This window comes from Moschus berezovskii, chromosome 13, assembly GCF_049115385.1.
Source record: "Moschus berezovskii isolate FMDL1 chromosome 13, NW_MosBer_1.0, whole genome shotgun sequence".
In the NCBI taxonomy this organism is placed as follows: Eukaryota; Metazoa; Chordata; class Mammalia; order Artiodactyla; family Moschidae; genus Moschus; species Moschus berezovskii.
In genome coordinates, this window is record NC_142472.1 from 75,531,763 (window position 1) to 75,554,133 (window position 22,371).

Genomic DNA, 22,371 nt, shown 5'->3' on the forward strand with positions numbered 1-22,371 from the left:
GAATTATTTATAATGTGGAAACAAGATTTGGAGGGGTTAAGTGACTCGCCTAAGGTCACAAAGCTTATTAAAGTTGGAGCTAAGTCTAGAGTCTTTGACTTCCAGAATATCATTCTCTTTACACTGACTTCTCTATGAAGAAAGCTTAGCAGTAACTGATACTGTACATTATTGTCTACACCCTAGAGTCCTGTTGGCACATCTCTTGACCTTTTTAATTATATTTATTGTCTAATCCTTGGCTGCTTGGCTGTCAGCAGTGCTGCCTGAGAATGGTGTATTTGTATGTCCAGAAGGAGATTAGAATTTCACATATTATCAGACTTCTGAAATAGCCTCAAATGATTGTCTCTTGCTACTTAAAATATAGAGATATGTGCTTAGTCACTTAGTCGTGTCTGACTCTTTGTGACCCCATGGACTGTAGCCCACCAGGCTCCTCTGTCCATAGGGATTCTCCAGTAGGAATACTGGAGTGGGTTGCCATGCCCTCCTCCAGGGGATCTTGCCAACCCAGGTATTGAACCCAGATCTCCCACATTGCAGGCAGGTTCTTTACCACCTGAGCCACCAGGGAAGCCCAACAGGTATAATAAAGCACAATTTCTCCTAAAGTTAGCAAATGATTATCCTTCCCAACAGAAATTTAAACACAAACCTTATTCATAAAAATGCTAGTAGCTCTTTGTTGGAAATAAAGCTTTTCTTTGCCATCTAAATATTATATTATAAGTCATCCTTCTAATCTGATGATTAATTTTTGTGTCTTGGACCGAAACTCAGCATTTGTTTTCATTTTTTTCCTGCCTTTCTCTGAACAAATGAGATTTGCAAAAGAAAATATAGCAAAAGGGTATTTAAACAAGTTTCTAAAGCCAAAAAAAAAAAAGTATTAAAATTGGTCCTCTCTAGTTGAGGCTTTTCTTTCTGCTGTGGTTTAATGTTTATGTTGGATGTTAAATGCGGGACTCCACAGAGATTTAAGGGAGGCTCTGAAAAGTGGAGAAATCATGATCACAAAAATTTTGAGCTACTTAGAAAAAGTTCTGATCTAAATGTTAGGCAGAAAAAAAGAAAGAAAATAAATGTTAGACGGTTGACAGCAACAGTGAGGTTCTCGTTTAATGAGTTCTGAGTCCTGCCTGGAAGCCAGTTTGAGACCCTGTCAGGTCTGTCCCGTCGAGCAACAGACTGGGTAAGTGGCAGAATCAAGCGTTAGAAACAGAAGTGGATGAGTTCGTGTCCTTCTTCCTCTCACCCAGACGATTTTGAGGATTAGCAACTTACTCTGTATAAAGTGTGTTGGGATCCTTGGAGAGCGGATCCTAGATAATTACGACATAGAAGGATGGTTTTTCATGGAAGCTTAACATGATCCCCAGTAACGCCAGCGAATGCTTCACATTTGGATGTACTTTGAATTCCTCTCAAGCATTCTATTTACTTTGGACCCAGAAGAATCCCCAAGCCCATTTGGAAGATGAGAACCAGAGCCTGCAAACTGTTTTAAAAGCCTCATCCTGTCCTTTAGGTGTGTCTTCTCAGCCTTTGTAACAGTAACCAGACACAGACAAAGGCAGATCTTTCTGCAAATTGCACTTTCCTTACTGCAGATAAAGGGAGGAAAGGAGGACGGAGGAAGGTGTGCAGCTCACCTGTCTATCTCATTTACCCGAAAAAGAGAATGCTTGTTTTCTCCTGGGCAGGTAATTAAGTGATAGATCGATCAAATGATAGATGCTTTTGTGACTAAAATGTTTGTGGAGGTTCAGTCAATCAGTATCTGTTTTTGATAAGGAACATCCAACAATTCGTTTGACTACTATTTGGGGTTTTTTTAATAGTTTTTAAATTTTTTTATTTGTTTGTTTTTCCTTTGGCTGCACTAGGTCTCATTGTGCAGGCTTTTCCCTAGTTGCACAGAGTCGGGACTGCGCTCTAGCTGCAGTCCCAGGACTTCTCATTATGATGGCTTCCCTTGCTGTCGGGCCTCAGTAGCTGCGGCTTGCAGGGCCAGTAGTTGTGGCTTGCAGTCCCTAGAGCACAGACTCCGTCGTTGTGACACAGGGGCTTAATTGCTCCAGGGCACACGGGATCTTCCCGGACCTGGGACCCAACCTGTGTCCCGCTGCATTGGCAGGCGGATTCTTTACCCCTGAGTCTCCAGGGAAGCCTGACTCCTATTTGTTTAATAATCAACTAGCAGCTTTTTCCCTTGCAGTGACCAGTTGTGTCAACCCTATAAGCAGACCACATGGTCAAATACTTATTTATATAGTATCACTCATGGTCATATGGTCAGTAAGATATTTAACCATCAGTTAAAAGGAGAAGAGAAAGTCAAATGTGTATTCATAGCCCTCTTTTCTGAGCCAAATAAGAGAAACTTACTTCTGCTTCTGGGAACTGGTCTTGCCCTGTCATGTGTAAGATGCCCATTTTAACAGATTGCTTCACCAGCCCCATGATGAGCGCAGTTGGCCTGTGGCCGTCTCGGTGGCAGGCTAGCAGCTCAGTTGTGTCTTCTGACTCTTGTGATCCGATGGACTGTGGCCGGTCAGACTCCTCTGTCCGTGGGCTGTTCCAGGCAAGAATGCTGCCATGGTTGCCGTCCTTCTCCATTTAAAACAGTTGCTGCGGTGACCATTGTCTGTCAGTCAGTCTGGAGAGGGCCTGGCACTTGCGTCCGTGGAGGAATTGTGCAGGTTTTCTCCACGTCTAGGCTAGTCCTCGCGCTGAGCCCCTGGTGACCTTGGTCAGGCATATACTGAAGCCAGCATTGCATCGTCCAGGGCTGTGCTGCCTTTAGGTTTTAAATTTTGCTACCTTTTCATGACAATGACAGCAACCTATATATAGAGATTTTTTTTTCATATATGGAATTTGTTATATCCCTGGAAAGTGTTTCTTACCAAGCTTTTTTAGTGGATCGGCAAATTTCCCCCAAAATTCTTTCGTATCATCCTTTGTATTTTTCATAAAACACTCTAAAACCAGGCACAGACTAATGTCCCGCCCTGGCCCTCCCCTGAGCATGCCCTTCCATTGAGGGAAGAGTCTGTGGGGCCAGTGGGGGATGCCCACTTAGATTCTGTGTCTAGAACCTGCTCCCAGTTCCCGGGATCCCCAGCTGTCCTGCTCTGGTGACCCCAAGTCTGTTTCTTGGGCATCTTTCTCAGGTCCGTCTTCCTGGGCCAGACTGGCCAGCGGTGTGTGCAACCGGCTCTCAGGAGGACAGAAAGGCGTGATGGCGTGTAGACACGAGCGCCAGGGTCCACACACGTGCCTGTGGGCCCCCGAGGTGGGGACAGAGCCAGCTACAGAGGGAAGGGTGTGGGCTGCGAGCCAGGCGCCAGTCCTGCCCACCCCGCCGTGTTCTAGCGCGGAGCTCCAAGAATCCAAGTATTTGGAATTTGACCCTGGCTTTCCAGGTCATTATAATGTCTGTTTTTCAAAGTAGAGGAAGAGCATACTTTATTTACTAGTTTTCAGCCTGATTTATGGGCTTCCCTGGTGGTTCAGACAGTAAAGAATCTGCCTGTAATACAGGAGACCGTGACTCATAGCTTTTAAATGGACACCCTATTTGGGCCTTCATTTGTCACTTATCCCTTCGACTGTATACTTGTCTCTGTCCACTCTTGGCCTCTGTGCCGTCCTTTTAGTCTCAGGAAAACGTGTCCTCCCCTCTCTTCAGACTTGGCCCTCTGACTGTGACCCTGATCTCGCCCCACCGCCTCCTTTCTTGTTGTTCAGTTGCTCCATCATGCCTGACTCTGCGACCGCATGAACTGCAGCAGACTTTATTTTTGGGGGCTCCAAAATCACTGCAGACGCTGATTGCAGCCATGAAATTAAAAGACGCTTGCTCCTTGGAAGGAAAGTTATGACCAACCTAGATAGCATATTAAAAAGCAGAGACATCACTTTGCCAACCAAGGTCCGTCTAGTCAAGGCTATGGTTTTTCCCGTGGTCATGTATGGATGTGAGAGTTGGACTGTGAAGAAAGCTGATCGCCGAAGAATTGATGCTTTTGAACTGTGGTGCTGGAGAAGACTCTTGAGAGTCCCTTGGACTGCAAGGAGATCCAACCAGTCCATTCTAAAGGAGATCAATCCTGGGTGTTCATTGGAAGGACTGATGCTAAAGCTGAAACTCCAATACTTTGGCCACCTCCTGCGATGAGCTGACTCACTGGAAAAGACTCTGATGCTGGGAAAGGTTGGGGGCGGGAGGAGAAGGGGACGACAGAGAATGAGATGGCTGGATGGCATCACCGACTCTGTGGACATGAGTTTGAGTGAACTCCGGGAGTTGGTGATGGACAGGGAGACCTGGCGTGCTGTGATTCATGGGGTCGCGGAGAGTCGGACACGACTGAGCAACTGAACTAAACTGAACTGATCTGAACTACAGCATGCCAGACTTCTTTGTCCTTCACCACCTCCAAGATAATGTCCTTCACTATGCTTAAACTCACAGCCATCGAGTCGGTGATGCCATCCAACCATCTCATCCTCTGTCACCCGCTTCTCCTCCTGCCCTCAATCTTTCCCAGCATCAGGGTCTTTTCCAATGAGTCGTCTCCTCTCTTTATAGGCAATGAGGTGCCTATGAAATGCAGGCACCTCTCCCCAAACACCTGTCTAGGTGCTGTTCTATTTCTGTCTCATACCACAAACCTTTTACTGCAATTGTGCCCCCCCGAAGGCCTCTAGTGATTCTCTGCCCAGAGGTCATTAGTCACCCTGCTCCTGGATGGCCATGGAGAATGTCACTCAGCACAGCCACTTCTGAGCCGTGCACACCAATTTCCAGGGCCATCCCGGGTACTCTGCATCCGCCACTTCTCTTTCGCATCTTCTTCACTCCACCCTGGGTCTTTCTTCCACCTCAACGAGGAGGGTGCCCCCCAAGACTTGGTTGGGGCCCTCTACTCTTCTCTCTGTGAGTATTCACCCTTGACAGTCACACTGACCCCTCCTGAGGGTGACAGCCACATCGCAGATGATAAGAAATAGGTTTCTTCTCTGATGTCTCCCCAAATGCACAGTTCCAGCATGTCTAGAATAGAACTCGTCTTCCCCCTGTAACCTGCCTTCTGACTCCTTGTTTTTGCATAAAGATTATTTCAACAGAAAATGTTCTACTTTTCGTTTTGAATACCATGATTTCAGTTATGTTATGGGTTGTTTTTGTCAGCTAGCTTGGGTTAACCACCATGTATCACATGACTGCTGGGAGGAAAAAAATGCATTCCAGCTTCTAAAGAACTTATTTGTGAGAGAATGTAGCGCACATGGGAAAGGAAAGCTTCTTAATTTCCAAACTTGATCGCAAACTCTCTCAAAGCATTTCAACAATACACACACCAGGCCTACTCATAGATAATAAAATGTGTTAAGATGAATAAGATACAGCCTTGCCTTCAGAAAACTCACCGGTTATAAAAGAATAGACATGAAAAGAAATCATTGCATTCCCCTCAACACCTTAGGACTTCCCTCAATGCAGGAGACCCGGGTTTGATCCCTGGGACGGAAAGATCCCCTGGAGAAGGAAATGACAACCCACTCCAGTATTCTTGTGTGGAGAATCTCATGGACAGAGGAGCCTGGTGGGCTACAGTCCACGGGGTCGCAAAGAGTCAGACATGGCTGAGCTAACACTTCCAACACCTTAAGCAGTGTTTTGCATGTGGTAGGTGTTCAAAAGACAGCTGCTGACTGACGGTGAATAGATAGTAGTGATTCTTAAGTATTTTGACCCACATCATTGCAGGATCTTTTCAACCCAGGGATCGAATCTGGGTCTCCTGCATTGCAGGCTTCACCATCCGAGCCACCAGGGAAGCCCTTAGCACTCCAAGTAATCCCTAAAATATTTTGCCCCAGACCCATACCCAGAATTTTCTTTTCAGATCCCCCAGTTGTTCAAATACCCTGAGGTCTATTCCAATTTTTATATCAGTATCACAAAAAATTCTTAGAGGGAAATGAGAGGAGAAAGGGAACTCCAAGCCCCACAATGGGAGAGAACCACCTTGCTCCAAGTATAGTTGCCTCAAATCCCAGACTTCTTCTCAAATTCTGTAAAAATGCTATACCCTGTCTCAGTTCCAGCCTTTTCTCAACAAACAGGACTTTCTCTTGTGCATTGTGAGAGCGAATTTAAAAGGTATTTGCCAAACTGAAAAATCTCTGTCACGCACTATTAAATAGAAAAGCAGATTATAAAATCACATGGTCAGTGTTATCCATTAGTTAAAAATCATGTTGATGCTGACGTGAGTGTGAACTTATATAAGAAAACATTAACAGAAGTTATCTTTCAGAAATGGGATCATGGATAATGTTTACTTCTTTGTTGTTGTTATTGTTCAGTTGCTAAGTCGTATCCAACTCTTTGCAACCCCATGGACTGCGGCACGCCAGGCTCCTCTGTCCTCCACCAGCTCCAGGTGCTTGCTCAAATTCATGTCCATCAGTCACCGATGCCATCCAACCATCCCATCCTCTGCCGCCGCCTTCTCCTTTGGCCTGCCATCTTTCCCAGCATCAGGGTCTTTTCCAATGAGTCTGCTCTTCACATCAGGTGGCCAAAGTAGTGGAGCTTCACCTTCAGTCCTTCCAATGAATATGCAGGGTTGATTTCCTTTTGGATGGACTGGTTTGATCTTGCAGTCCAAGGGACTCTCAAGAGTCTTCTCCAGCACCACAGCTCGAAAGCTTCACTTCTTCACTGATCAGTCTTCTTTAGGGTCCAGCTGTCACATCTGTACATGACTACTGGAAAAACCATAGCTTTGCCTATAAGGACCTTTGTCAGAAAGGATGTCTCTGCTTTTTAATACACTGTCTAGGTTTGTCATAGCTTTTCTTCCAAGGAGCAGGCGTCTTTGAATTTCATGGCTGCAGTCACTGTCCACAGTGATTTTGGAGCTCAAGAAAATACAGTCTGTCACTGCTTCCACGTTTCCCCCTTCTATTTGCCATGAAGTGATGGGACCAGCTGCCATTATCTTAGTTTTTTGAATGTTGAATTTTTAAGTCAGCTTTTTCTCTCTCCTCTTTCACCCTCATTGAGAGGCTCTTCAGTTCCTCTTCACTTTCTGTTTTGTGCTTTTCTATAATTTCTACAGTGAATATATTTCACTTTTGTGTTCAGGAAAAGTATGTGTATTAGTTTTCTACTGCTGTGTAACAAATTACCACAGACTTAGCTTCTTAAAGCAATACCTGTTAAAGTCATAGTTCTGTAGTTGAGAACTCCAGGCAGGCTTATTTGAGTTTCCACTTAGAGCTCTTACAAGGCTGAAATCAGGATGTTAGCCAGCCAGGGCTCTTACTCGAAGGCTCTGGTGAAGAATCTGCTTCCGAGCCCATTCAAACTGGCAGAATTTGGTTCCTTGAGGTTGTAGAACTGAGGTCCCTGTTTCAGTGCTGGCTCTCAGGCAGGGTCATTCCTGGATGTGATTCTTGGGGTCCTGCTCTGTGGTGCCCACCATCTAAACCACAGATAACTCCCACATATCAAATTTCCCCACACTCAAATCTCTCTGTATTTCCCTTCTACTATCAGCAAGAAAAAAGATCTCTCTACTTTTTAAGGGCTTATGTGATTAAATTAGGCCCATCCAGATAATCTTTGTTTTGATCAACTCAGAGCCAGATGATTAGTAACCTTAGTTACATCGGCACAATCCCTTTGACCTCCTTACATAATCATGAGGTCCTGCCCACATCTAAGGGGAGAAGCCTGTATAGGTTGTATATACCAGGGGGGCCAGGAATCTTGGAGGCCACCTTAGAATTCTGCCTGCTGACAGTATGGGGTGTGTGTGTACATATTTGTTAAACTCTCCCCCTGAAAGTTAAGAATGGAATTCATGACAGCTCCTGAAGCCCCCCTCATACTTTCTACTTGCGGCTGGAAAGCAGAGATCACATGAGAATGGACCGGAAGTGAAGGAGCATGGACTTTTTTTGCTTTTGTTGCTAAACACCTGTGGACTTAGGTTTGGCAGTTCTGGGAAATAACAAAACAAAGTTGGAAGCTTTATAGGTCCAGTGACCATTTTTTAGTGGACAGAGGATTCTAAATCTGATTCTCTTGTCTGTAGTATGACATCGCTGGACACTCTGGAGATGGATACAATATCGGTCTAGTTCCAATTAACAAAATCCCCAAGGACAATAAGCAAAGACTAGAAATTCTCAAGGTAAATGCATTCAATTACCTCTATATTATGAAACCTTCCACCAGATTAGATAAAGTATCTACTGATCACAAAAAAGATTCACTGAAGAAGCAGCAGTTAACTGGAAGCAAAAAGACTTTCTGTTTCACAGAAATTTAAGCATTAATATGAGAAAGCATTTATCATGCCAAAATTCCTGATCTACACCATACAAAATTTAAACTTTGTTCCCTATGTATTTTGGGGGACTCAGGTTAGTATCAGGATCTACAGTCTGCATTCTATAGAGCTCTTTAAAGCTCCTACATATTTCAGAAGGAAAAGAAGGACTCCTTCTAGAGTATTCTCTAACCCCAATTTTATGTATTTCTTAGTATTTTTCTAACAATAAATTCAGTTTCATATACTTAGATCTACAGTAGAAACACATTTATGTTTTTCAGAGTAGATTTCCTCCATTCCTGTTAATTAAGTACAGCGGTTAGTATTATAACTTTGTTTATTGGAAACCCAAGCCTTTCCTTATTTTTCTCCTGTGTTATGTCCATTCTCCCATGTGACACCAAGCTTCATGTTTTCTTACATTTCCTGACCTTTTTTTAAGGCTTTCTGGATTTTTGTTTGTTTTTATTGGCTGTGCCGGGTCTTCACTGCGGTGTGAGGACTCAGTAGTAGCTGTGTGTCCCCTCCTTACTCCCCAGCATGTGGGATCATAGTTCCTCAACCAGGGATGGAACCCACGTCCCCGGCACTGGAAGACGGATTCTTAACCACTGGACCACGAGGGAAGTCCCTACATATTCTCACTTTAAATGGCAGCTTGAGTCTTAAAAATCAGTGCCAACTGGGATCGTTTAGGAACATTTCCTGTTTTTAACGGAAGTCTTAACCACATCCAGATATCACTGAGTACTGTTGTCAGTCTAAGGCGCAGATTAAATAGAACTCGCTCAGAGTATTTGTGCTTTCTCATTGTCAATAGAAAAATCGAGTTTTGTTTTTTTTTTCTTTAAAGAAAGCTTCTTTAAAGCTTTTGTGCCATGTCTCTTACCCCCAGACGATGCATGCCCACGCTCAGTTCTGCATGAGTGGGGACCACACCTTAGAGGGGACAGAACATGCCATCAAGGAAATCGTCAAAGAAGAAGCTGATGAGTACTTCGTCATCGTCTTAAGTGATGCGAACCTGTCTCGCTATGGAATACACCCTGCTAACTTTGCCCAGATCCTGACAAGCAACCCTCAAGTAAATGCTTTTGCCATCTTTATTGGATCTTTAGGCGATCAAGCAACCAGGTAAGTGTCACCTTAGGAGATAGCAGAGGGCAGGGATAGAGAGGTTTGAGTAGCTGACACATGCTGTTTCGCGGGCTTCCCGTCGTCAGGGCTAGTGGGGGGAATGGGGGAGAAACAGAAGCCAGAGTCAACTCAAGCAGCTGACAGTCCGGGTGAGGGTATGGGATCTTCTACCTTATATTTAGATGAGCAGCAATACTTTAAGTTATTTATTTTTCAGCTTATATTTAACCAACAATAAAATAAATGGCAAATTGATTTGTCTACCAATAAAATTAAGCAGTATTTTATACATTTTGCCTTTTGCATCAAGGTGTCAAGCTCAGTTCATGCTCAAATCATACTCAAAGTAACAAGCACCTACTATTTTCATAGTATCAGATTAGGGATATGTGTCTCTACAATGTATTTAGACATACTAGACATGCGTGCATTCGTGCAGAGTCGCTTCAGTCATGTCTGACTCTTTGCGATCCCATGGAGTGTAGCCCGCCAGGCTCCTCTGTCCATGGGATTCTCCAGGCAAGAATACTGGACTGGGTAGCCATTTCCTTCTCCAGGAGATCTTCCCGACCCAGGGATCAAACCCGCATCTCCTGTGGCTCCTACATAGCAGGCAGATTCTTTACCACTGAGCCACCAGGGAAGCTCAACATACACACATATATATGTAAACAAGATCTAATATGTTTATCTACATATCTATAAACTGGGGAGGGAAATGGCAACCCACTCCAGTATTCTTGCCTGAAAAATCCCATGGACAGGAGAGCCTGGCAGGCTACAGTCCATGGGGTTGCAAAGACTCGGACACGACTGAGCGACTTGACCACAGCACATATATATATATATATATATATATGTATATAGTCAGACAGCTAATCTTCCTTCTTATGTTTCTTCTTCATGTATGTCTATATCTGTAATAAGACACTACACTAAATATGCTGAATATTCAGTAGAGAGACTTATGGCCAGATAATAAATAGTCATGGATCATCTGAAAGGAGAGATCTGGAAACATTTTTGTTTCTTAAACACACTAACATTTATCTTTCTGAATTACAGACAGAAATGGTTTTTCTCTACTTAAAGTACTTTTAAGGAGCAGAAAACACAATTGAAAGTATATCTCCTCAAAAACAGAAAATAAAATCCTGCCTACATCACAAAAACCCACATATCCTTTTGCTTCTCCAGCTCTTTTACGTGTCTCACACTATGGTACAGAGCCCTGGAAAGTGAAAGTTTTTCAGTCGTTTCTGATTCTTTGCAACCCCATGGACTGTACAGTCCATGGAATTCTCCAGGCCAGAATACTAGAGTGGGTAGCCGTTCCCTTCTCCAGAGGATCTTCCCAACCCAGGGATCGAACTCAGGTCTCCCGTATTGCGGGCAGATTCTTTACCAGCTGAGCCACCGGGGAAGCCCAAGAATACTGAAGTGGGTAGCCTATCCCTTCTCCAGCAGATCTTCCTGACCCAGGAATCGAACCAGGGACTTCTGCATTGCAGGCAGATTGTTTACCAACTGAGCTATCAGGGAAGCCCACAGAGTCCTGGACAGACTAGGAAATGTTTTAAGGTCCAAAGTTCTGACATATTTTTCTCTTGCCTTTGATTTGCTGCAGGATTGCAGGGCACAGCTAAGCACAGACTTAATCCCACATAACTACAGTCGCTTTATCACAAATGCCTTCACACCTTTCTCAGCTGTGCGTGTTAGCCGCTTTGAGAACTTCCATGTCCTCAAATGCAGACCATGCCTTTTCCGCTCAGACTGTCTTCAGGACCAGCCCAGGATGAATCCAGACGGCAAGCTCAACAAATACTGTTTGAGCTGAAATAGCTATTTTGTCTTTCTAGTGAACAGATCCTGTTTGAACACTTAAGAAAGCACAGTAATACCCTTGTGGTTTCCTGGGGAAATGATCCAACATCCACTGGCAGGAGATACAGTTGTAGAATTAGCTGGTCTACCGGGCATGCCAAATGCATGATACTGCACAGGAGAGTGGACTTTTATTAAATGTCATTCCAAAACCAAACTCTGCTGGCACAGTGAAAGGAAGCATTCTTTGGGATAGAACTGTGTCTTGTACTTTTATTGCCTCCAAAAATGGCCCTTTGTTCCGAATGATAACTTGGCATTTAAAAAAATTATCATAAGCCCATATAACCTCAGTGTCATCAAAGCAGGCATTGCATAAGTCAGATTATATTTCACATTGTATGATGTGGGGCAGAAAAGAGAAAGGGAGAGAGAGAGGAGAGAGAGAACGCAGAGGAAGAGAGAAAGGACCACTTGAGGTTTGGCTGGGCAACTTTTCTAGAAGCCTGTTTTTCTAAGGCAGGAAAGGCAGTTAGTAGGACAGTATGAGGCCAACACGTTCTCTGAATCTAGGTGAGCTAGTCCCAGATTGATCCCGAGAGCTCCGTTCTGCCAAGGGGATATAAAATACCAGGAAACGACCGTCATAAAAGGAGAGCATTTTTTTCCTTGCAAATTCCCCAGTTTTCTCACTGAAAAGACCTTTCTTTCAGTTCAGCGCTTCCAGCGAGCCTCTCTCTGTAGCTCTTTGTTGCCTAGCAACAGGCAGTTCCACTGCAAGCAGGGGCAAGATATTAAAAAGTGAGAAGTTCCCTTCCTAAGAAACCATTTGGATGCTGAGGTCTGCAGAGGCCGGAGGTGGAAGGGGCGCCCTGGTTTGCGATGGTAATTTTCTTTCCCCATCCATCCTGACAGGCTTCAGAGAACTCTACCAGCAGGCCGGTCTTTCGTTGCCATGGACACCAAGGACATCCCTCAGATTTTACAACAGATTTTCACCTCCACCATGCTGTCCAATGTTTAAGTGCCCTTATCACCCTGATGACCCTGGGATTTGAAATAAGATACAAAGAAAGAGTATCCTGAAGAAAAGAAGAGATCTGTCTGGTGTCTGCGTGCAATGACTGGATCATTCTGGCATTCCTGATCCTTCCTGCACTTGCTAAGTAATCAGAATTCGGAGAAGCAGCCAGTGTGAGGCCCGGGCACCACTGATGTGCAATCACTAGAGGAAGCGCGTTGACCTGCGTTATGTGGAAGGTCAGGGTTAAAGGAAGGTGGTTTGAGAATGGTGGAGCATGGTCTGTCTCCAGAACCCTGAGGGATGAAGAGGAGCTTGCTGTGGCCTTGATGCGTCGCCTGGTCACTCAGGACAAAACAGTGGCTGCGGCAAGCTGAGCCTTCGGTGCTGCATTATGACACTGGGGTGCAGCTCTACGTAAACCCTCCGAATCCGCTCCTGCTCAGTAATTATTTTTATTTTTCTCCTCCGCTCTGTATTGCCCAACAATGATTTGATAGTATTCAACCCACTCAAAAGTCCTTTCAACAGCAGTACTCTATAAAAGGTTGGGTTTTCTCAATAATTTCATTGTCTTAGCCAAAACCAAAAGGAATCGAAAGATCCTTGGAGTGCTTCCTTTCCCATGTGACTTTTAAAAGGCTTTTTAAAGAATAAAGAGCAAATGCTGCTGGGATCGGGAGGATAAAGGATGTCTTGCCTGGAGTTTCCTGTCTCTTCTCCTTTCAGGGCTTCTCAGAGTTTCACAGTCCTCCATTTTGGTGTCCAAAATGTAGTAGCTCAAAATAACAAATGCTTATTTTTTTACATAAAACAAAGTGAAAACAAGGCGGTATGTTTGAGCTGAATGGTAACTGGAGATTTCTTTAGCTATTTAAACAGCCTCATTCCTTTTTTAAAAAATTTATTTCTAATTGGAGGATAATTGCTTTACAATGTTGTGTGGTTTCTGCCGTACAACAGTGTGAGTGAGCTAATATTAAGAATCATGTATCCCCTCCGTCGTGAACCTCCCTCCCACCCCCACCCCTCCCTGCTAGGTCACCACCGAGCCCCAGGTTGGGCTCCCTGTGTCATACAGCAGGTTCCCACTGGTTGTCCACTCACTCAGTCCTGTCCGACTCTTTGACACCCCATGGTTGCACCTGCTAGGCTTCCCTGCCCTCCACCATCTCCCAGAGCTTGCTCAGACGTGCGTCCGTCGGGTCAGTGATGCCGTCCACATTCCCACCAGCGGTCCAGGGCGGTGCATTTATGGCAGTGCTGCTCTCAGTCTGTCCCACCCTCTCTCTTCCCCCACTGTGTCCCAAGCGTGTTCTCTATTCCTGCCCTGGGAGTAGCTTCATTGGTACTATTTTTCTAGATTCCATATATATGTGTTGCTGCTGCTGCTGCTAAGTCACTTCAGTCGTGTCCGACTCTGTGCGACCCCATAGACGGCAGCCCACCAGGCTCCCCCGTCCCTGGGATTCTCCAGGCAAGAACACTGGAGTGGGTTGCCATTTCCTTCTCCAATGTGTGAAAGTGAAAAGTGAAAGTGAAATCGCTCAGTCATGTCAGACTTGTAGCAACCCCATGGACTGAAGCCCACCAGGCTCCTCCGACCATGGGATTTTCCAGGCAAGAGTACTGGAGTGGGTTGCCATTGCCTTCTCCAATATATGTGTTAATACGTGTTATTTGTTTTTCTCCTTCTTATTTACTTCACTCTGTGTAACAGGCTCCAGGTTCATCCGTCTCAGCTCAACTGACTCAAATTTGTTTCTTTTTATTAGCCTCATTCTTTTTTATTTCCCCAAAATGTACCTCATCCCCAACCTCTCTTGGGCTGACCTTTACTTATCCATAGGCTCGATGTCCAGTGTATGTTTTTTTTAATCAGATGTTCCAACAGAAGTCAGCCTCTTTTCAACCATGTAATAAAAGTTTCTCTTCATCACTGATGGCAAAGTCCAAAATGCTGGGAGCACCAATATGCGTGTGCTTTCTTATGACAAGCTGAAGAGACTAGTCTTGTTATTAATGTTATCTGATTCACCCCTACATGGTGGGAACTGTACAGTTCATTTCAATTAATTACAGCAAAGAAATGATGACCCTCATTTTTTTCACCACCCCATCTCCCTACCAAAGGAATAAAAGCAATCAGCTTTCCCATGCAGTATTGCCCAGCCAGTTTGCATGGCTTGTCTTGTTTGTTGAGACAGACGCCTGCTCTGTGTATTGAATCATCCAATGATGCAAACAATTGCAATCCAATAAGTATCTTTAAAAATACAATTGCATTAATAACAGTAATAATGATAATAATAAGAATGGCAGCTAGCATTTACTGATCACTTGTACCACGTATGCTAAGCGATTTCATACAGTATTCCATTCAGTTATCACAACAATGCATGTAAAATAGGTTATTTTTTAACCTCACTTTACAGATAAAAGGAGTGAGGCTCAGAGAACTTCAGACTATTCATTACTCATTGTACCTGTGGCTGAGACAGTGAAGAATCTGCCTGCAATGAAGGAGACCCGGGTTCGATCCCTGAGTCAGAAAGATCCCCTCGAGAAGGGAATGGCTCCCCACCCCAGTATTCTTGCCTGGAGAATTCCACGGACAGAAGAGCCTGGCGGGCTACAGTTCACAGTGTCACAAAGAGTCAGACACGACTGAGCCACTAACACTTGTACTACTACCATCCTCATTTTACAAAGAAGGACACTGAGCCTTAGGGAGATTCAAGAAAACAGGCACACTCAGCCAGACGGGCAGAGCTGTGACCCTGGACTGTCCCGTCTCATGCTTTTCTCTTGCAAACTGACCACGTTTCCTAGAGCTCTCTCCCCTCCCCACTACTTGGAAACTAGCTGCACAACTGAATGCTTGGAGGAGGGGTGGGGACCAAGGACACGGGACCCTGCTGGAGGGACACTCCCCAGGGATCCTTCCTGGGCGCAGCGGCGGCTTGAGGAAGTGCCCATCCAAATGGCAGCTTCATCCCTAGAGATGCCCCTTGGCTGGAGGGTCACAGCCCCTGAAAGCCTTTGGAAGTTGAACCCAAGAGTGATTGATGGAACAGCCTTTTAACAATCCTCCCCGTGAGTTAACTACCTGAATAAGCAGAAGCCTTTTTTTTTTTAACATGGAAAGAATGTTCTCAAGTAATTTAATTTCCCTTTCCCCACTGGCCAGACAGCCTTTGCAAAAGTTATTTTTGAAAAAATGTATAAATGCCTGGCTTTCCCGACTTGTAAAAGGGAAGGAGGGTGGGGGAGGGGAGTAGAGCGTGAGAAGATGACAGGCTCCTTTTCGCTTCTTGCAATAAGTACCTAAGAAGTTGTGTCTTTACTATTAAATGAACTTAATTATAGGCCACTCCAAGCTGTTCCCAGGCCCTGCTTAGGGCCAGGGCGTTATAATAACCGCATTGTGCGCCTCGGTGTGGGGGGTGGGGGGGCTTGTTCCACTGAAAGGCGGCTAAACCCGTCTTCAGGGATCCCACGTAAGGCTGAGAAAGTCCATTGTGATCCTGAGCAGCCAGGAGGAATGAAAGCCATAAATCGCCCGGGTGAAGGATGCGTCTCCCCACCCCCGCCCCCGGGGTCCTTTGTGAGCGCCCCCAGAGAACCTCATCACGCATGTGCGGCTCGAGCGCACCCGCAGGAAAAGGGTCTGAGCAGGGGTCCCTGCGCCTAGCACTTGTTTGGAATGAATCATTTAATTCTTTATATTACATCCTCTCCTGCGAACTGTCAGGAGGAGAAATCCGTCCATGCCAGCAGGGTTTTCTCTAAACAAACTCCGGGGCTTTGCAAGCCTCTTAGGGGTGGTGTTGCCTGGACCGCGTGGTCAGTGTTGCTGAAATGCATCTCTGGGGGCTCCAAACCCGCGCTCCACCTGGCTTCTTCCTGTGCCTGTCAGATTGGCCAGAGTGAAATTCCTCAGGGAGCCAAGCAGAGAGATTTGGGGGGACCAAGGAGCAAGAAGAATCGTCGCTTATTTGTTGCGTTTCTGTTTGTTTCCAACCATTGCCGTTATGAGAGAGATCACAAGTCTAAGCTGACACCTCCTGTGCCTAGATAAATTTCTTTTTCTGGAGTTGCATCTCAGGAATAGCCACATGGCTACTTGTATTGAGTAAATCGCGCATGATTTCATCTTATTAAGGAAAAAATGTCCCTTTTTTAAAAAGTATTCCAACCAGTAACATATAGCTTTTTCAAATACTTAAATGAATTGTTGAATTCGCTACCAGTTTCTCGTCAGGGTATATCATAAAGTTCTTACCTGTTACCTCTCCTTTATGTTTTTTCTAAGATATGCTGTGGCCGAAGTATTGTAAGTAATGGAAAATAATTCCCCCGGTCTGTAGTGGGAGGATTTCCAAACAGGGTAGAATTGGTCAGAAGGAAGTTGTCGATGCTGTGCAGCCATGAACTGTTAATATCAGTACCTGTACAGTCTTGGGCTGGTCGCTCGTGGGCCTCAGTTGCTGCATCTCTGAATAAAAAGGGTTGGACCAAGTGGTCTGCAGCGCTGCAGCCTCGCGTTCCTTTATCTCCTACAGTGGATTGACTTTGTCCCCTACGTCTTACCAGAGCCTCCTCATTTCAGTGTATGTTTGTCTCAGCCCCGTACATATTTTAGCCCCTATGGGACAGAGGACTTGGGCACCTATATCAGTCACCCTAAAAGCTGTGTTACTAAGTGAATATGCATTCTAAAATTATGTAAACACATTAGAATTGGACAAGAGGGACTTTTCTGCCCAGCAGCTGGACATATAGATCTGTAGGATCGTGATTCACAAGATTTCTGCCCATTGTCTCTTGCTTTGCATTTTGCAGCCATAAAATAAAAAATTCCATATCTGCTGATCTACACAATGGGATCAAAAAGGATCTGGAGTTGGAAAACCACTGTGTGCTGAGAGCTGACCTTTGTGTCGCAGCGAACAATGCACAATTGTGTGTGTGGGTTTTTTTCTTCAATTGTTAAATCCTGTAAACAAAAACCTCCTCCAGAGGAGAAAAAAATGCTTGCCAAGTTGGCTCTCAAGATGGGAACGATTTGACAGTTTTTGGGTTTTGTTTTTTTTTTTTTTTTGAGACTAAGCCCTGTCTGGGGCTTTCACTTTCAAACAGAGACCTCGTCTCTTTTGGCACAGCCGTGCCCGTGGGCTTTGGAATGCCAGGGTTACATAATTTTAAAATTGAGTGGCACTTGTGGTATTTGACCACTCAGAGCCAAGTATAACACTCTCTTAAGGTGGTTTGGGTCCAGAGGGTAGCTAGAATGTCATGTTCTGCAGTAAGACATCTCAACGGACCTGTCACGCGTGGGTGACCACCCATGCCCCTACCCCCTGGCCCCCAACAGGCGCCAAAGGCACCCTGACCCTTCCCTCTTCTCACGGGCTTCACAAAAGGGCTTTGGCACTGTCAGCTCTTCTCCCTATGGGAACAATCAGTGTTTGTCGAGAGGCTCTGACTCCCAAGATGGTAGACGTGACCCCAGAGGACTTCCAGAATATAAAGATTTACTGAAATTACATGCAGCGCTGAGGCATTCGTAAAAGTAACTGGAGCCTGACCTGGAAATGGGAGGAAATTGTCAGTCTGAGCATCCCAAAGCTAGTGTGTCTGTCATGCCTGCTGGAATGTGGCGAGAAAGTAATGAGCCTGTCACGAGTCCTTTGTGTAACTGGTCTCATGATGCCACACTTGAAGCCTCATTCATTGAAACTGGAAGAAAAATAAGTGTCCTTACTCAAGACATTAGAGTTAGATTTGCAAATGCACCATATTTATATGAATGAAATGCTGATGCTAAATCAGTGAGACTGATCATGTCTTCATTTCGGAACTCGTCACTAAGAAGTCATCCGTCATCAGACTCTAGGAATAGAGTGAGTGTCGACAAAGCTAGGTGGTCCATTTCCTTTCACAAAAGATTTTCTGGTCCATGTGAAATTCAGCCCTGAAAACGCTGGCCTAGAAAGGAGCACTTGTGGACCAGTGGAAATACTGGGTTGGCCAAAATGTTTAGGTTTTTCGAATGAACTTTTTGGCCAACCTAGTAAGTGTCCACACTGGAGGAAGCAGCCTGTTGACCAGCGTTGACTTTGCCTCCTGGGATGGGGGCGATGCGAGGGCATTGGCGAGTTCCCATAGACCCCAAAGCTGCTGAGGCATCCCAGGGTCTCTGCCCCAGGCCAGGATGCCCAGACTCCGGGTGGCACGGACATACAATTTAAAAGACGGTTGACGGGGTACCCAGGAAGGCCTAAGGTTTAGTTAATAGACACACGGACCAGGAAATAGAGCTGTTCATTTCACAGTGAACAAAGACATATCTTTTATCTGAAAAGCGTCCTTTAGGGCCCAGATGCTTCTGAAGAACTCTTTTCCAGGAGGATAGAACATGCACGTCCGTACACATGGCGGGCTGGAGTACAAAGCTGTGTGGCGCCTGAACTGAGGCGTCTCTCTTTCGCGCTGACCTTTCCTGCAGGCTGGAGAGAGGCGCGCACTCTCTGCAGAGGTGGGGGATGCGCGGCCCCACGGCACCGCCTGAAAGCAGACATTCAGTCACTTGGCAGGAGTACAGCTCCGCACAGCTGGCCTGGCTTCTTGCCCCCTCATGTCTGAAGTCTGTCTTTAGAGAGGGGTTTCTCAGCAAGAAGGGCTCCTCTTTTAAAATACAAATAGCCCTGGGAGGCCGTCCATCATGCGCATCTTGGCTTGAATCCCTCACTCACAGGCGGAGATGAAGGTCCTCAGACAGGACTGTGGTGGAGGGAGGCAAGGAAGGGGATGGGGGACGTTCGCCACTTGGAGCATCACCCAAGCAGAGAACGGGGCCTGGGGCCCCGCGTGAAGGCACAAGACATGGCCACATGAGGGTGTGTATTTGGTCTTCCGCTGCCCACTGAACATGTCCACCCGTGTGTATGGGCGGTGATTTGGTTCTCTTGCATCTTGCTTTTGTAGCGACATCAGCTTTCCACCTGTATTTCACCCCTGTCTTAAGGAAATACTGCCTTTCTGACATCCAGGTTTCTACAGAAGCGGATGCCGCAGACATGATCAGGAGGGGATTCTCTAGCCCTGGTCAAGGGTCTTCCACCCAAAGGCAAGGCCTTTCACCTCGGTAGTAGGAAACCTACCTACTCCACAGTCCCTGAACCATGTCTCTGGTGAAGTGAACAAATCAGATTCTTTTTTATGCCCTGTTTACCAAGAGAAGAACTCTTGCCCCGGGCTGTGTGTGCATGCATGCTAAGTTGCTTCAGTCCTGTCCAACGCTGCAACCCCATGGACTGTAGCCCACAAGGCTCCTCTGTCGCTGTGATTCTCCAGGCAAGAATACTGGAGTGGGTTGCCATTTCCTTGTCCAAGGGATCTTCCCGACCCAAGGATCCAACCTGAGTCCCGTATGTCTCCTGCGTTGGCAGGCAGGTCCTTTACCACTAACCCCCCCGGGCTAGGGGACTTTCAAAAAGGAACTTAACATCCACCCCTGAGAGGCCACAGCATTTACTGGAAGCCACTTACCTCCCAGCAGAGGCAGAGCTGGTCTGGGCCCAAGTGGGCAGCCCAGCAAGCCAGGGGGAAGTCCTAGTGCAAAAACCTATGGCTTCTCGAGTTCCATCCTGCTGAGGCCTGAAATAAGATTAGTGAGCCTCTTCAATTCAGAACATTACTCCTGTGCAATGAGGGTACTGAGCACGCTTCTACTGGGATGTTCTCTAAAATGTCTATAATTCAGTCTTTAGAAAGAAGTTGTTATGTAAGTTTCTAAAAGCCCTAAGTAATATTGTGTCAGTACTAAAAACAGCAAGTGCCTCTGAAAAATGAATGTGGCCTCTTAAAAACAGCTTTCTTCCTCTTCTAAGGAAAATCAAGGTTTTTTCTTTTTTTGAGATATAATTGACATATCATTAGTTTCAGGTGTACAACATAATGATTCAATATACATATCACTGCAAAATGATCACCATAATGTCTAGTTGTCATCCAACACCACGTGTATAAGGAGAATCAGTTGCGCATTTCCTGATCCTTGCTCTGCCAGTGACCTCCCTCCCCTTCATCACTGCCATCCCCCGAGGGCTTATAAATAAAGACCATGACATCAATGTCTCTCTTAAAAACCACTTCAGCTCCTCCCCATGACGATCTCCTTTGGACACCACCAAATCAGCCTGCCCCACCCAGGTCTCCCATGAAGAGATCCCATGGCTGGTACCCTGAAAGACTGTGAGTCAGACAAGCCCACGGACAAGCACAGAAGCAGGGGGAGGTTGATGTTTGTGATGAGATACGCAGCCTGTTTTCTGCGGTCAAACCCATCCCAGCTGCGCCACAGCATGCAAGAAACCCACACTCTGCTCTGTGTGGCACACGCTTAGCATCCATAGGATCACAATGGATTTCTAGACCTGCTCCCATCAGCTCTGTGACTTTAGGCAATTTTCCCAGTCTCCCTGAGCATCACTTTTCTCCCCTCTGAGATGAGGATAATAATTCCATATCTCAGGGTTCGTGTGAAGATGGAAGTCATGAAAACACATCATAAACAGAAAGTGAGTCCAGCCGGACAGATGTTGGGTGTTAGTCCCGGAGACGGATGTGGCCCCTTGGAAGGTCAGGGTCTTTGACCAATTTCGTCTGGGGACCAGGACATCCTTGGTGGTGGTTTAGTCACTCAGTCATATCCGACTCTGCGACCCTGTGGACTATAGCGCCCCGAGCCTTGCTCCCCTCTGGCTGCAGGCTCCTCTGTCCATGGGATTCTCCAGGCAAGAATATTGGAGTGGGTTGCCATTTCCTCCTTCAGGGGATCTTTTCCGACCCGGGGATCGAACCTGGGTCTCCTGGATTCTTTACCGACTGAGCCACCAGGGAAGACTCCTTAGGCTTAGCCAAACACCTCAGAACAGGTGCAGACTGTCCCTCAGGAGGAGTGAAGTGGGGACAAAACAAAGGGAAATGACGGGCAGAGCAGCTAGGGGCGGGGCAGGGGCGGGGCTGGGGCGGGGCAGACGACTGGCAGCCACTCAGCCTGGGGCCCCAGGAGCCTCCAGGACGGCACGGAGCCCAAGCTCTCTGTCTTACTCGCAGAAGTGGCTAAGATCATGATGTGTTTCCTGGTCAGAATTTTGTTTCTTGTCTCTGGCTGAGGGGCGGTGAGCTGGCCTTTCTCAGGAGGGCTTCCCAGTAGTTTGCACGGCAGCCACAGGCTCCCCTTTGGGAGCTGTTAGCACTAGAACTGTTTTTAAAATAAAGACTGAAATAAATAAAGACGGTAGTAAAGTCTGTCTGGGATGTCTTCCTGACCTGTGCCCCTTCCTCAAGCCCAGGGGAGAAGCCCTGACTCAGCCAGGTGTTCAGATGTCCCTCGAAGGAACTGGTCCCTTTAGTCAGTCCCTTTCGGGGTGACTGAGGAGTCTTAGAAGGCTTATTCCAGACTGCCATGTTCTGGAATATACTGCGTGAATAATAAAAATTATTATTAAACAAAATAATTACAGTTGACTCATCTAAAATACATCGTGAAATTGACTGCAGCCATGAAATTAAAAGATACTCGCTCCTTGGAAGTAGAACTATGACAAACCTAGACAGCATATTAAAAAGCAGAGACATTGTTTTGCTGACAAAGGTCTGTATGGTCAAGTTCAGTTCAGTTTAGTTCAGTCGCTCAGTCGTGTCCGACTCTTTGCAACCCCATGAATCACAGCACACCAGGCCTCCCTGTCCATCACCAACTCCCGGAGTTCACTCAAGCTCATGTCCATCGAGTCGGTGATGCCATCCAGCCATCTCATCCTCTGTCGTCCCCGTCTCCTCCCGCCCCCAATCCCTCCCAGCATCAGACTCTTTTCCAGTGAGTCAACTCGTCGCATGAGGTGGCCAAAGTATTGCAGTTTCAGCTTCAACATCAGTCCTTCCAATGAATATTCAGGACTGATCTCCTTTAGGATGGACTGGTTGGATCTCCTTTCAGTCCAAGGGACTTTC

The 22,371-nt window shown here is 46.0% G+C and overlaps 1 protein-coding gene across 1 annotated transcript in view; it reads left to right on the forward strand.

The window, feature by feature from the left end:
• Positions 1 to 13,040, forward strand: part of VWA8 (von Willebrand factor A domain containing 8) — a 399,072-nt gene extending 386,032 nt beyond the window's left edge. Inside the window, exons 43-45 of the mRNA XM_055426030.2 lie at positions 8,124 to 8,222; positions 9,259 to 9,497; positions 12,243 to 13,040. Of these exons, the coding sequence (XP_055282005.1) occupies positions 8,124 to 8,222; positions 9,259 to 9,497; positions 12,243 to 12,351 (447 nt within the window). The 3' untranslated portion in view covers positions 12,352 to 13,040. The remainder of the gene's footprint in view (positions 1 to 8,123; positions 8,223 to 9,258; positions 9,498 to 12,242) is intronic.
• Positions 13,041 to 22,371: the final 9,331 nt, after the last annotated feature.